This window comes from Pleurodeles waltl, chromosome 6 (assembly GCF_031143425.1).
Source record: "Pleurodeles waltl isolate 20211129_DDA chromosome 6, aPleWal1.hap1.20221129, whole genome shotgun sequence".
Taxonomy (NCBI): Eukaryota; Metazoa; Chordata; class Amphibia; order Caudata; family Salamandridae; genus Pleurodeles; species Pleurodeles waltl.
In genome coordinates this window covers 320,151,681-320,166,542 of record NC_090445.1, presented here as the reverse complement: position 1 = coordinate 320,166,542, position 14,862 = coordinate 320,151,681, and the positions used below count along the sequence as shown (strand labels likewise).

At 44.8% G+C, this 14,862-nt stretch overlaps 1 protein-coding gene across 1 annotated transcript in view; it reads right to left on the bottom strand.

Annotated features, from left to right (window-relative positions):
* The window catches only part of LOC138299672 (interferon regulatory factor 9-like), a 209,017-nt gene extending 197,908 nt beyond the window's left edge, over positions 1–11,109 (bottom strand). Inside the window, exons 1-2 of the mRNA XM_069238144.1 lie at positions 10,937–11,109; positions 215–395 (exon numbers count right to left, since the gene is read on the bottom strand). Coding sequence (XP_069094245.1) covers positions 215–394 — 180 coding nt within the window. The 5' untranslated portion in view covers position 395; positions 10,937–11,109. The remainder of the gene's footprint in view (positions 1–214; positions 396–10,936) is intronic.
* Between the last annotated feature and the right edge of the window lie 3,753 nt (positions 11,110–14,862).

The window sequence follows — 14,862 nt, the reverse complement described above, 5'->3', positions numbered from 1 at the left end:
TTGCATCCGCTTTCACATCCCCTGGTTCACATCTGACTACCCTTTCCCATTCCTTGTCTTTTCACCAGACTGAAACACACCAGCTCTCCACGCCAGCCCATGGCTGCTTTCACCAAAGCCTAGACCGGTTCACTGCAACTGACCATGCTTACTCTCCCCCCGTCCCACACAAGCTCACCAATCAAGCTCCATGTTCTTTCACCACACAACACACCTTGAAAATGGCAGCATCCTCGTCCTGGCGAAAGTCCTGCTTGCCCCCGTGCTTCCAGGGAATACGGAAACAGGTATGGTCCGGGTCATCCCAGGCCAGACCAGGGTACTTCCCACTGTCCACTTGTTCAATCATCCATTGCTTGAGCTTTCTCGTGGATCGGACGCAGCCGGCAGCCATCCTAAGGAATACAAGACAAGCAACTTAATATTCAATACATGCTGCAGATTTCTAATATTGTTATTGCTGATAGTTGCCGAAGTGGGCGGGATCGGAGTGGCACGACGTTCCCCTACTTTTTATGAGAAGACAACCATCCCAGGATGGTAAACTCCAATCGTGCAAATGCTTCAGCTAAAGTTTCATGCTGGGAGTCTCCTGTGGTACGAGACCAAGGGAGGGGCAGGCGGTTTAACAATAAACAGGCTTTCTTGCCAGGGTGCTTCCTTTCCTAAAAGAAATGCAAATGCACACAACTGCTTAATCTGCTAATGTAAAGTGGCCCCGGAGAAGGTACTGGTTTAATTGATCGAATCACATGAAACTTTGTGATGACAGATATATTATTTTTGACTGGTAGTGCAAGTGAGCTGTGCAGTGTGTGCTTTTCATGGCAGTTAGATAAAATAACTAACTATATTTTTGAAGCACTTTTTTTTCTTAAACCTTTTTGCACATTTGGTAGCATCCTGTCTTATACTGCTTGTAATGCAAGTTTAACTAAATGATTTACACGTTCTCAAGGCTTTTTGTCACAGGCTGGGCCATTGTAGCACCATTGATACACAAGCCACTATTCTCCACTGCCCCAACCAAGATTTTATTCTGTGGCTTTCTGGTTACACACAGACCTCTCAGTGCATTAACTACTAGAGGTTTCATAATTCACAATAGTGCACTTACTCTTCTCCACTGGTTAACGTAACTTTTTATTTATTTATTTTTCCTTTAAGCCGTGAGTTACTTTACTTGTAGCTACCTGAAGGAGAATATATATGTGTGTGTATATATATATATATTTTTTTTTTTAACCACACCTTTGACGCCGCCCCCACACTCATTGACCCCGCCCCATTGCATGCAGCATCACAGTTCACACACTTTTTTTAAAATGCACTTTGACCCCTTATATGACATGCTGAGGTGGGAGAGGGCCTCAACCATCATTACCTCCTTCTCTGGTATCTTGTCCTAATTTTTAGGTCGAGCATAGCAGCGCGCATGCGCTGCTTTTCTGACGTGTTAGTATGTTTTTGGGCTTTTAACAACGTCCACCTCACGCCAATCACTATCACTCGTTCGTGGGCTTGCCCTTCAAAAATCCTTTGATGACATTGGTAACCTTTGTCCTTCTTTGGGGAGGTTTTGTTACCGCCTCGGGTGAAATGTTACATGGCTAATTGCACTTTTGCCAATAAGTTTGACTGCGAGCAAACTTCTTTTTCCTTTTGTGTCTCTCCTTATCGCGGCCGTGGCCCTGTGAATCAGCTCGCTAATGCAAAACTGGTTTACTTTTGATTTTCAAGTTATGTGGCAAGAAAAGTCCGGTTAGGATTTTATAACGCTAATAGCTCTAAGTCGAACAAAAGCGAGACCCATTGGATTGCAAATGCTTGTTAAAATACTAGTGCCGGTCGAGACATACACCCTGCTGCAAAAACAATCTTTTTGAGGCCTTCCTGCGCACAAAGAGGACTGTACAATAACTATGTGTTTTTGTTTGTCTTCAGACAAATGCTGTACTGTATCCCACAGTGGGTATTCCTGTGATGCATGTCAGCAGATCTGGCCGCTATGCCACATCATCTCCCTCCCATTACTCAGAAGGGTTAGTATTTGTGGTGGTGCAGCTGGTAGGGCCAGCGACACCTTGCTTTATATTTGATCTCTGAACTTTCCTGTTACAACTCTTTCTTATCAGGAAGAGAGACGAAAGTCTTCTGCATACTTGGAAAATACATGCAGCAGCACTGCTCTGTTTATTTTCCTGGCCTGACGAATGTTTTTCATTCAGTGAATCTGACAATCTGCACGTCCACTGGACGTGGTTCACATTTTTGCTGTACTGTTCGCCAGCAGAGCTGGGCTTTGGTGACAGTGGATTACTCAAAGTGAACCTTCAACCGGAGATACAATTTCTGCCCCCCATCTTAGACGATAGGGGGGTATTGGTGCTGGCGACAATGTTGTTCCAGTTCAAGTGCGCAGGCCTTTACCTGACCCTTGTGGAGAGACTGCCTACTGCGTCTCCACATTAAAGGTACACACAGTCCCCACATCTGAGTGTCTTGATATTCTGAAGTGTTGGGCATGTGCTGGCAGCGTGATGTGTTTTAGATGTGCATGTTTCAGTATGGCCAAACACAACGAACAAGCAAATGCTGGTGCCAATGTGAATGCAGTGTGCATGGCTGCACAGGATGGTGCTTCTCCTGCAGTGGCCCTTAAGTCTCCCTCCTCCAGAGGCCCCCGAAACAACAAAGGAAGATGCACATGCCCTCAGCATTGACACCAGGCAGATGTCTGTCAAGCGTCAGTGGACCAGATCTCATTGTAGGAAGCCCACACACCACTTATATACCCTTAGAAGGGAATGAAAACCAACCATTTCCCTGTGAAGAAGAATCGGTGAAGTGCGACTGAGTTGTGCTGCACAATTCACAGAATTTGTCTGCTTACTTATAGAATCTGGAGCTTGGTCTAGTAACAAGGGGTCTGTGTGGCACAGAAACCTTGCAGTGCCATGGCTTTGCTTCTGAAGCAGGGAGGGTTCAAAATTAGGGAAAACATTGAGGGCCTCATTACGACCCTGGCGGCTGGCGATGTACCCCCAGTGTATTATGACCATGGCGCATTAGCCATGGCCATACCGCAGGCCCTTGCAACTGACCGCCAGGTGTCGGCCAGGCGGTCATAATCCCCAACCGCCAGCCTGTCCATGGCGGTCATAATCCCCAACCGCCAGCCTGTCCATGGGGGTAAACACCGCCGTGGAAAGGCTAGCGGTAAGGGGGACTTGGGGTTCCCCTGGGGGCCCCGGCACTTGGCATGGGCTCCCAGGCACAGCCCTATCGCGCATTTCACTGCCCGAATTTTGGGCAGTGAAATGCGCAACGGGTGCTGCTGCACCTGCTGCACATCAACATTTCTGCTGGCTGTATTATGAGCCGGCTGCAATGGTGATATGACTTTTCCGCTGGGCCAGCAGATGGAAACGCTGTTTCCGTCCGCTGACCCAGCGGAAAAGTCATAATAGGGAGCCACAAATACTGCCAGCACTGGCAGTATAGTGGCGCCCACAGCTTCCCGAAGTTGTAATGAGGGCCTATATTATTTGCTGCGTTGATACAAAGGGATAGTGTTTGTTGTTGTGAAATAACTTTTTTATATATTATAGTAGCTGCTTCAATCAAAAAAGAAAATTGCAAGTTTAGAAGTGGTACATGTTTTACTCATTATTTAGTATTTATAGCTAGTAATATAATTATGCATTATCCTTTAATTTTGTATATATTACATTTCTCTGTATGGCTTTTTGGAGTAAGTTTGATTAATTTTCTGAAAGTTGTTGTTCCTTTTTGTTCTTCACTTCATATAATAAAGTATTCTTCAACTAAAAAAAAAAAAGTAGCTGTATCTTGTATGTGTCCTCACTATGTTTACCATCTATGTTCCAGAAGCTGTTCCTTTTCTTAAGTGTTTCAGAGTAGGTGTGGGACACCTTCTCCTTTGAGAATTGTAGCGTGTGGACTGGGACAGGGGAGAACTGGGGACAGATCTGACAGTGATCCAGGGGGCCACTGCATATCCCTCCCACCGTGCCTTTCATATATATCAACATTATTCCACTGCATACAGTATGTAATCACATCTGAACAATTTGCTAATGTCAGCCTTCAACATGATAACAGACAATCATTACAGCTGTAACATAAAACATCACATTAAGTCACTTGAAACTGGAACTCTCAGGGGTGTAGTAAACTAGTCAGGGCTACCATAAACAATCGTTCTCTCAATCACTAGGCGATGGGGACACTGTATATAAGTTAGGCCACTTCAAAGCTATCCACATATATGCTGTGTTTTTTCCAGTCTGTTCATGCCTTTGGTAAATAGAAACCACACCTTGCCAAAAAGAATTAGATTATTATATATAATAGCTGTAAATCGACCAGTTCTAAGTCCACTATGCTAGCCCTGGCTAGTTCATCCGATGTAAAGATTGTGCGCTGAGATGCAAGACCCCCTAAATGTTCCTAATAAAGCCTAGATCTGCCAGGGAGAAGCCAACCTACAATCAAGTATAGCCTGGGTCCTAACAGAGATCCATGAAGCCTAGCTGACTAGGAAGCAACACAAGGACAACGGAGAAGCATTTCTTGACTACTGAAGATGTAGAGATACTTTCCTGAATCAACATTGTTGAACATCCACTGTCTTTGACCCACCCGGACTACAAGGGTACCCCTATTGTTCCTTCCTAGAACCAAATAAACCCTGGAAGTTTCTAACCTGCATCCTCTGGAGTTATTTCTGGTTCCATTGGCGGCTGCCAGCTTTTGTGCTTTTGGCACCGTTGGAATCATTTTTCTAGCCCTTGTGGTAACAGAGACTCCATCATTTTAAGTCACAGATTTGTTCCTCATCTGAGAACAAGTGAAGGCTTGGATTCCATTCGTGTCTGCATCCATTGTGCACCACGCCACTGGAAAATCGTGACCACAACCATCCACTTTCGCGATATGGGCCCTAAAGTTTGGCCCCCGTATCGAAGTCGTAGTGGGACGCCTACCTACCACTACTTGTTGAGTTTGCAACTTGTCTCAAAACACGTGAACTACGTCCCTTTCTGGACACCAATTAACATTATTGTTATTATAGATTAGCACTTGTAGATCACACAGTCAGCCATTACTGTGACATTGCCGCACTTTTCATGGCCGGGTACGACTTTCAAACTGTTTCTATCACAGACTGGAGTCTGATTCAGTTTTGTGGAAGCTTTCAGCAGGAGATCCCAGCCTCCAGTGAACTGGACACAGAGCCCTGGCAACCAAAAACTTCACCACTGACTCTCCTGACTGGGATGCTTCAGTATGGATAGTGTGTTCTTAAGTACATTTTTTTGTTTTTAACTTGAAACTGTTAGTAGCTGCGGCTTCAGCATACTAAACATGTCGTTTTTAAATTAAATGTCACTGAAGCAGAGCTTTAGACGTAATATAGCGGGTTTGCTACAAGTTATTCTTTTTCCTATCAGCAATGTCACATTGTTCGAGACCTAATTAGTAAACAAAATAGGTAAGTATAGGAGTTCTGAAGTTCCAGTTACGCTAAGTGCAGTCCTATAGGACACAGTGGCCATGGGGTCAATGTTATGGGACATCTTGCCCCTATTTTGCACGACATAAATATTTTGGGGTCTGTACCTTTGCCACAGAAGATGGTGGTACCTTCTAGTTTTCTTCCTGCAGTATATTTATAGGTGCCAATGTTGTATCCCTTTAAACAAAAGTTGCCATCTTTTTTCACAATATAGTACAAACTGGACTCCCAGTTCATTGAGTGTTATTCACGGTGACATGATCTATCCGAGTTTCTTCAGCTTACTTCCTGCTGGAGTAATACTTGGCTGCTGTTAGCTCTGGGAGATCAGTCGCGGTAAGCAACAGCTCCCACCCACTGCCTGCCCAGGGACTCTAGGAAAGGGCATCATATCAGGTGTGATATTGAAAATGGTTTCATTGGAAGCAAATGAAGACAGCTTTCAGAATGCACTGGGTGTCAGGCAACTTCAGTGCTCAGCAGTGCAGAAAGCATGGAACGAGGTGGCATCCTAGAAGAGAAAGTAATGTTGGGATTCCATCCAGGTTATTTCAGTACTCCAATTCTGCCATTCTCACCTGGTTACTCACAACTCAAACTCCATTCATACATGTTTTTGGCTCACCCGTGGAATATGATTTTGGAAGCGCTGAGGTGCACCATCACTTCATCATCCAAGATACGTTATATACAATAGATGAATGGTTGTTTCAAAATACGGAAGAGTAATTTAAATTGAGAAAGCATTGGCACAGCCAGTAGGTCTAACCTTTTGATATGGTAAGTGTTTTCACCAACTTTGTGTAGTAATCCCCAGCTGTCCTCGGAATAAAATCCCCTAATGAAGTCACATCTTTGGATTCAGCAGTATGGAAGCTAGCCCCTTTGCAGAGCAGACTGCTTTAACAGAGGTAAGCTGTGCCCTCAAAGGAGAGTATTATGAGAAGGAGTCAGCAAATGAAATTTGCATTTGAAGGGGTAAGCTAAAATGCATAAACATCAAAATATTGCATAGCAGAAACTTTTGCCAGAGGGTCAGTATTTTTGTTACATGTTTGAGAAAGTATATGGACGTGCAAGTCTTTACATCAAGAATAAGGAAAGCTGTAAATCTTGCAACATAATATGTCATCAAAGTATAACAAACAAATATGCAAAATCATTCAATATATAGCACTGTGTCTTTATGGCAGCCAAGGCATCCAAACAAAAGGCATTCCTAAACAAAAAATCCATCAACCAGCAATTACAATATTATGTCAGCAATGTAAATCCGTTAGAAAACACACAGTGACTCTGAATTACAAGCTACACATCATGTTGTACTTCATTGTAACAAACGAACTGCTGGTGCTGCATCACCAAAACGTAATAGGAAGACAAATAGGACAAACAACCATCCAGAGAATACCATGAGCTTGACATTGGGCCCACCCAAACAATGCGACGTCATAAAAAACGTGACAATCCGTGCTCGAAGGAGGTTGACCCAAAGGCCACTTACTCTCTCTCTGTACTATATTTTGTACCTTTTTTGAGGAATTAAAAAAGTAATTTGTCTTCCAAACAGCTAATGCTGTCTGCAGCCAAACCTAAAATAAGAGAGCTTTGGGGTGCAGGGACCCAAATTCACTCTTCCCCACCTCTCCACCCAGCCTCCTCCCACCCTGGATAGTGTAATGGTAGGCAAAGTAGTGGCAGGTTGGGGTAGTGATTGCTGATGTGGGGCACAGGGGCATAGCTGTCAACAGTGTAGCAGGTGCAGTTGAACCAGAGCCCAGGGGAGTTAGGTGCCCACTACACCCCAATTAGAGATGTGTTGTTACTATCAAACTAATGTATGAGGGGCTTAGTTTTCTTGCGTACATTAGGTCCCATGGAAACATTAAAATGCCGCTGACAGGACAGTCCCTTTTTAGGAGGGAGTAGTTAAAAGGTTATTTTGTACAAGCAGAATCCCTGTCTTCAGAGGTGAGCGCCCTATACTGTACTACATACAGGACATTTGAAGGCGCTATCAGAATAATCACCCACCTGAGCATTTATGACCAAAGTCATAAAACTCATTGTGGAGTGGCCCGGCTGGAGGGGTCTCTTATTTATTACCAAGTGACAGGGGAGAGGGCTGTAATGCAATGACATATGTCATGGTGTCACCTACAATGCTCCCTAGCTATGGAGTGCTACCAGGGTAGCCAACCACTCTGTGTTTTGCAGGTTTGTCTTGCATATGTGGGTACTGTCCAGCTGCAGGCACAGATGCAGGGCTAGTGGTCAGCTCTTACTCTTTCAGCCCATTATGAGCTGTAAAATAGGTGGCCATCAGTGGCTAGGATGGAGGAGTCCTGCACAATGCACAATATGGACTTTGTGTTTATTTGTGTTTATTTTTCTCACTAACCCTGCATTAGAGTGCTCACGTACTGTTTGAGCGGTGTACAAAGGCACAGGCATTTTCCCTGGATTAAACAGTTTGTGAAAGTAGCAGACCACAGACTGCAATAGACTGTGATTTGCCCCAGAGGCTATACATTTAGCATCATACTGCATTTTACTGGATATACAATCAAACCTGGCACTCCCCATCCCCTACTAATATCCTGTTGTATGTTCTCCACACATTCACTAGAAGCGTTATCACTGATTCGAAATACTCTCAATCGTGCAAAAAGGAAGCAGCGGAATACGTTCAAGTGTGATTGCTCAAGAGCACACAACTGGGCAAAATTGAGAGGCCAGAATTATAAACCATGTCTTATAGTTTTTAACTAACTCACTCGACCACACAGTGATAAGTAAGGGACTACCCTTCCCAGGGAACTGTCACTGGGTTGTGGGTCCTGCCCACCTTCAGAACACATTGTGTGTTTCCAACATAGTTGCATGAACTGGTAAAGCTGCCATTAGATGTTAAGTATCCTTGTTCTATGGCTAAAACAAACTGGACCATAATCTAGTTTTGTTGTCTCCCCATCCAAACGCCTTTCCCACCTTGTTGAGGATCCTGTTTTTTATATATAGCTTTCACTATCTGAATCAAGCCGTAGAGACATGAGTATTTTGTGAAACATTTTCTTTGGGTTCTGTGGCACTATCAATACTTCATAGTCTCCATGGTGGAGATTGATATTTACCATGTGTGTTTGAGGGCGTAAGGCTACTTCATCCCATTTGAATAACATAATTGTTCATTTTGCAAACCTGTTTGCAATAGCGAGCAGTAATGGCTTACTTCAGGAGGTGGTAAAGCGATTGGAACTCAAATACAGCTTGATCACTCTCAATAAGCTCAATATCGATCTGAGATCCAGCTTTTAAACTGGCCTGATTCAGAAGAAGGGGATACAGAATGAAACCTCTAAAATGTTCTATGTACTCCCCAAACAAATCTGTCTTTCTGCACACAGTGTCTTCAGGCATGCAAAATGCCTTTCAAAATGATAATGTTAAGTTGGGCTAAACATTGATGACTGAATAGAACAGACACCACACCACACCACTATTCACCCATGAGGACCCAGTATGCCAGCTGTGTCTATGGGAGGGGCACACTTCAGGCTGGCTTGTTGAACAGCTATTTATGACAACCCTGCTGAGACCCCCAGACTTGCCCCCATGGCCCTGCCTTATCTTGCTTGACCAGGCTAGTACAAGCATGGCATTCCGAATTAAGACACCAGGGCAGTGGTCAGTCGAAGTGCATTACAAAAAGTATGGGAACTGTGATGCTCTGCACAATGAGGGCAGGGTGAGTGAGCGTGGGGGGGGGGGTCAAAGGCGTGGCTAAATTAGCAAAATATTCTGTAACTTTTTTCAGTCATTCACCTTCAGGTAACTGTATGTACAATAATGCACACCTTAAATGAAAGATAAATGCAAGGTAAGCTAATCATGGGGAAATGCGCTGTCGTACTTTATGAAACCTCTAATAGTTATTGCACTGCAGACGTCTGTGCCTGGAACCAGAGAACCACAGAATTGAGTCCTAGTGGGAGCAGAAGAGGATAGTTAGGGGCGTAACACTGGCCACTGCAGCTTCTGCAGCGCATGAGGGCCCCCAAACCTTCATGTGGGGGCTCCAGTTCTTCAGGGTGCCCCCATTCAGTCCAGGGACAATGAATAACTATGCGACATGGGAGACACAAGGGCCCCTCCTCACGCTTTACAGTGGGGCACCATCATTTTGCTATAACCACTGAGAACTTTTGTATGTTTAATGCTAAAAGGTCCCAGTCTGTGACTGAAAGCACTGTGAATATTTAAATCATTATTTTAAGCTTGCAGTATAAGATAGGGTACTACAAAATGTGGGAAAAGGTTTAAGATTAAAAAGTGCTTCCGAAATATAGATTGTAGTAGTACAAAGACTATACACAGTGACATATTTTAGAACTATCCTTTAAAAGCAGATACTTCAGTACCATATTTTAGAACTGTCCTTTAAAAGCAGATACTTCAGTGACATATTTTAGGACTATCCTTTATAAAGTACATACTTCACAGCTCAGCTGACTACTTCTTTGCAGAACCACTCAAAGCGAATAAATGTGTAGCATCAGGAAGCTTCAAGTTATTCCATCAATGAAAGCCAATAACGCTTCCAAGCACACTGGGGCCCATATTTATACTTTTATAGCGCCGCATTTGCATCATTTTTTTTACGCAATACAGGCACAAACTTACAAAATACAATTGTATTTTGTAAGTTTACGCCGCATTAGCATCAAACATATACGCAAATGTGGCGCTAAAAAATTATAAATATGGGCCTTAGTATTTGAAGATTGACCAGTTGTGCACATTTCTTTCAAGCAGCAGGCACTCTGGCTAGAAGGCTTCCTCGGTTTCACAGCACAGGAGACTCCCCTGCCTTACACAACAGTGAAGCTTTTCTTTTCACAGAAAGTATGGGAACAGTTCTCCTTAAATTAAAAAAGTAATGGCACCTTGTGCTCCCTCGATCCCACCCACTGCACAAGGGCAGTCAGTATGTTTTGCCCCACCGGTTTGATTCGTGGCCCCTGCTTATACATGCCAAGAGATCTGATTCAGACGGGTGACTCCCGGTTTTGTAAGCTAAAATGGGTTCATTCTGGCCGTCTCCTGCCTGGAATAGCTTCTGCCTCAATAGAAGTCAAAGGGGTAAATACAGTCTCATGTTTTTTTTTTTAAAGTCTCCTCCGTTCCTCTTCTAAAATTTTGCCATTTGTGCTTCCGTGTCTCCCAAAAAATAATTAATGCCCAGAGACTGGCAGCTCTCAGGGCCTCTAACTCCACTAATGTTCAGAGACTGGCTGCACAACAACTTTCACGGGGTGAGCTTCTAACCACATTAATTCCCAGAGAAGTGAGGCACAGAAACAAAGGAAAGGCAGAACGCGAGGGGGTGCTTACCTGCTCAATGTTTTCTCTTGCAGTTCGTCCTGTGGGTAATAAGTGAGGCTCTGCAGAATCCAGAGTCCCTGCAGAGCCCGGGGTCCCTGTGGTCGCCAGTCACTTTGTATATTTGTTCCTCGTCTATTGCCCCGGCTCTGCTGCGCCCTCCTCGCCTCTGCTCCTCTGCACTCTTTAGCGCTGCTTCATTGGCTGACGCTCGGGGTCGGTCGCTTAGTTTTCATTCTCAGCCTCAGCCGCCTTTTCCGAGAAATCACGTGACGCCCAGAGAGCAGCTGAGCCGGGCGGGGGCGTGAGTGGTGCCTGCTTCTAGGGACTCTACGGCGCCTACGGAAGGGTTCCCAGGCACTGTACTTGCAAGAATTCCCTCTGCACTCGCCACTAGAGGTGGCCGCCAACACATTCACAGGACAGCCGAGCCACGGGTCTGGCCCCCCTTACAGCACTGAAAATGTTTACCATGTAAATCATACAATACACAAAACAGAACATGCTGAAGTCAAATCGCGATTCAAAAACGTGTTATTCTTTCCCATGTGGAAGATTTGACAGTAATACGTCCATTATAGCACTGTACTTATTAAAAGTGATATTTTTTAAACATGAACTTGGAATCATTCAGTTCTCGCCCCCACCATGGTGACAATGCCATGCCTTCCAGGTTTTCTTGGTTCACTCTGCACAAATCAGCACTAAATATGTGTATAATCAGGGTCAGGCTGGCCTATAGGGCATTCAGGCGTTGCCCAATGGGCAGACCAAAAAGGTAATTGTGTGGTCTGTTTTAATATTGTTTCTGTCCTGTTTCATGGTCTGTTTTGACGGTTTTTACTGTTAAGTTCCCTTCTATTAAAACAAACACTGCCTGTAGCAAGCTCAGATCCATGCAACCTGCTATACCTCGCAGAACACATATACAACGTGTTTTTAAAAGCTCAAAACTGCCCACATTTGCAAAGATGGGCCACTTTTTAGCAATCTGATTCACGGTGGACACGTTCATTTTGATTCCAGGGCCTATTTTCTGTCCCTGTCCAACCCTGTATCTATTTGTCGCTCCTTTTTACCTCAAATACCAATGCTTGTTTTTTGCCTCTTTATGCATGAGGGTAGAAGAGCGAGAGTGGCAAGCAGAAGCCACCTGAAAGTTCAGCTCATCATGGGCTCAAGGTTCCAACATAACCTTGGGCTGAGCCAGGCCTCGCCCAACTCTAGTCGCCATAAAGACTGTACACATCATTACTACACACAGTGATATTGACAACCCATACTATACACACAGTGTCACAGGCAGACACTGAACGTATACTGATACTTGGGGTGTGCCTTTGCGCTTATTAAGCCCCATGCGAAAAGCAAATGGAGAAAGAATATGGAGGAGATAAATGACAAAGGAAACGGAACAAAAACATTTATAGAGAGGTTGAAAAATAATGAACAGTGTCTGGTGGTCTAGAATTTAAAAAATATACATTAAAACGAATTGGTAGGTAAGCTCAGTGCACCAGTCTGAAGCAAAGCGCCCTGGGCCGAGGCCCAGCTGACCCATGCCTAAAGCTGACCCTGCCAGTGATCCTGTACCAACAGACACACAGTACTGGTCAGACAGATGCGGACACACGAGGTGTACTGCCAACTGCCACACAGAAAGATTCATACACACAGGCAGTTGTGTTACTTAGTTCTGTTCGCTGCACTCACTCGGATGGATATTCCTCACTACTTTAGCTAGTTCAATTGCTCTGTACGAAGCCAATTGCCAGACTGCATTTGAATGGACATGTCGCGGCACCTATTGGTGCATAGGGGAACCCGTCCGGGAGTGTCCCCTTGCTCCTATTCTATTTGCAATAGCCGCAGTCCCTTGCAGCTATATTACATTAAAAATACTGTGATTATTCTCTGCTATCTCCCTTTGAATTTCACTCTGTGTGGATGACATTACACTCTATGTCCGTAATCTGCAGAGTGGACCCCACCCCATGATTCGGGCCTGCATTCATTTTGGAGAGTGGCCCGGCATCTCCATAAACTGGACATCATTGCTTATTTTTCCCCTCACACCTTGCACTTGTTAACTTGAGCTGGACTACCGGTTAGCGTGGGCAGACTCCCCCATCAGGTACTTGGGGATTTGGATAAGTCTAGATAAGGACTAAGCACTGACCTTAAACTATGGTAGAGACATCACTAGACTGGAGGACAGAATCAGCAGCTTAAATTACCATTTTGTATGACAGGGCGCATTGGCTTGATAAAATGGCGGTTTTGCTATGGTTTATTGTTTTGTGAATATACCTGTTCCCTTTTTGAGTACCCTCTCCACCCTGTTAGTGCGCCTAGTCTGGGCAGGAAAACAGCCACGGGGCCTGGTCTAGATTGACATTGCCATATCAGTTGGGAGGGTTTTCCGTGCCAGATATAGAACTTTCTTACCTCAGCGCTGAAGTGCATTTTGCTTAATACTGGTTTCATCCTTCTAAATACTTACCCGATCTGGCTATTGAAACTGCTGTGACACACCTACATGCACTAGATGTAGTCCTATGGGCCGGGGCTGTCGACAGGGTAAACTAAACTAATACAGTAAAACGCACAGTGCGTGCGTGGGACATGCTACGTCGCAGATTATCCCTGCTGCTGGTGTATACCCCTGCAGCCCACCTCAGCCTCATTCGCTGTTCGGTGGTACTGCCAGCCCAAGGCGTGTGCCCATCTTCACAAATTAAAGATAGTAAAACCAGGTGACCGCTACATTACCACCACATACCTATGCCGCCGGACTGTAACCTGTTGCAGAGGGTTAAAATGATATGCAAGGAGCTGTCTCCGGCGTTCCTTTGCGAACCTGATAGATCTGGCCCTTCTGAAATATTGGTTACCCCTGTGAGACCCCCAAAACTATATATAGTGCGGTCCAGAGGTCGATCGCTAGGACTATTCCTCCAGCAGAATTGGCATGGGAAGTGGATCTTAGTCAACCCATAACGGAGGAGGTATGGTTCTACTACTAGGCACACACTGGAGGATTGCTCCCAAGTTTACAGTTTATAAACTACCGCTTCCTTCATTGACTCTATTACACCCCATGGAAGTTGTACAAATGGGAATTGAGAGACAGTTCTGAATGTGCACACTGTGGTTGTGGGGAGGCAGACTTTGTACTCCTGGCATGGCCGTGCGAAACGATCCAGCACTTCTGGTCACAAATTACACACTTACTGCAGGAAGTTATTGATTTTCAAGCACGAATCACCCCACCAGTTGCGCTGCTGGGATGGCTCCAAAAGATTCCCAATACTGACTGCAAATGTGTTCCCTTGGTCTGCTGTTAGGTGAGACACTGGTGGCGCGGCGACGGGGTCGTGGCAAAGCCCCACCGTAAGATCAATGGTTCCAGGAAGTCACACACTGTAGCGAACAAACAGAACTGTACAACGACCTGTTGCCTACATCCTCACGCCGGGGGATATCTGGGCATCATTTTGGAAACGTTTGCTTACATCATGTACAGTGGAGTCAGAGTGAATCCTACTTGTACAGCGATTGTTTTTGGCTTGTTTACATCTAATAGGGCAGAAGATGCCGGAGACTCACGGCTGATTGGGGGATAGCATTATTGCACTGCTGGGTAATAACCAATGTGTTATTGCTGTTGTTCCATGTTGATAACGGTGTACTGTGCCGTGCTGTTGTTTGAAAATAAAAAGAAATAAAAGTTTTAAAAAAAGGAAACTTTGCTACACGTCAACTGCACGCTTACAGTGAAACTGCACAGATGCTGTACAGTACAAGACGCCCACAGGGAAGAAGTGAAACGGTGCGAGCAGCCCCCGGTAGGCAAGCATGCGGCTCCATTCATCAAGTGACATTGCATGGTGTGACATCAATGCAATGAAGTACGAATCCCCACAGTGAACACATTA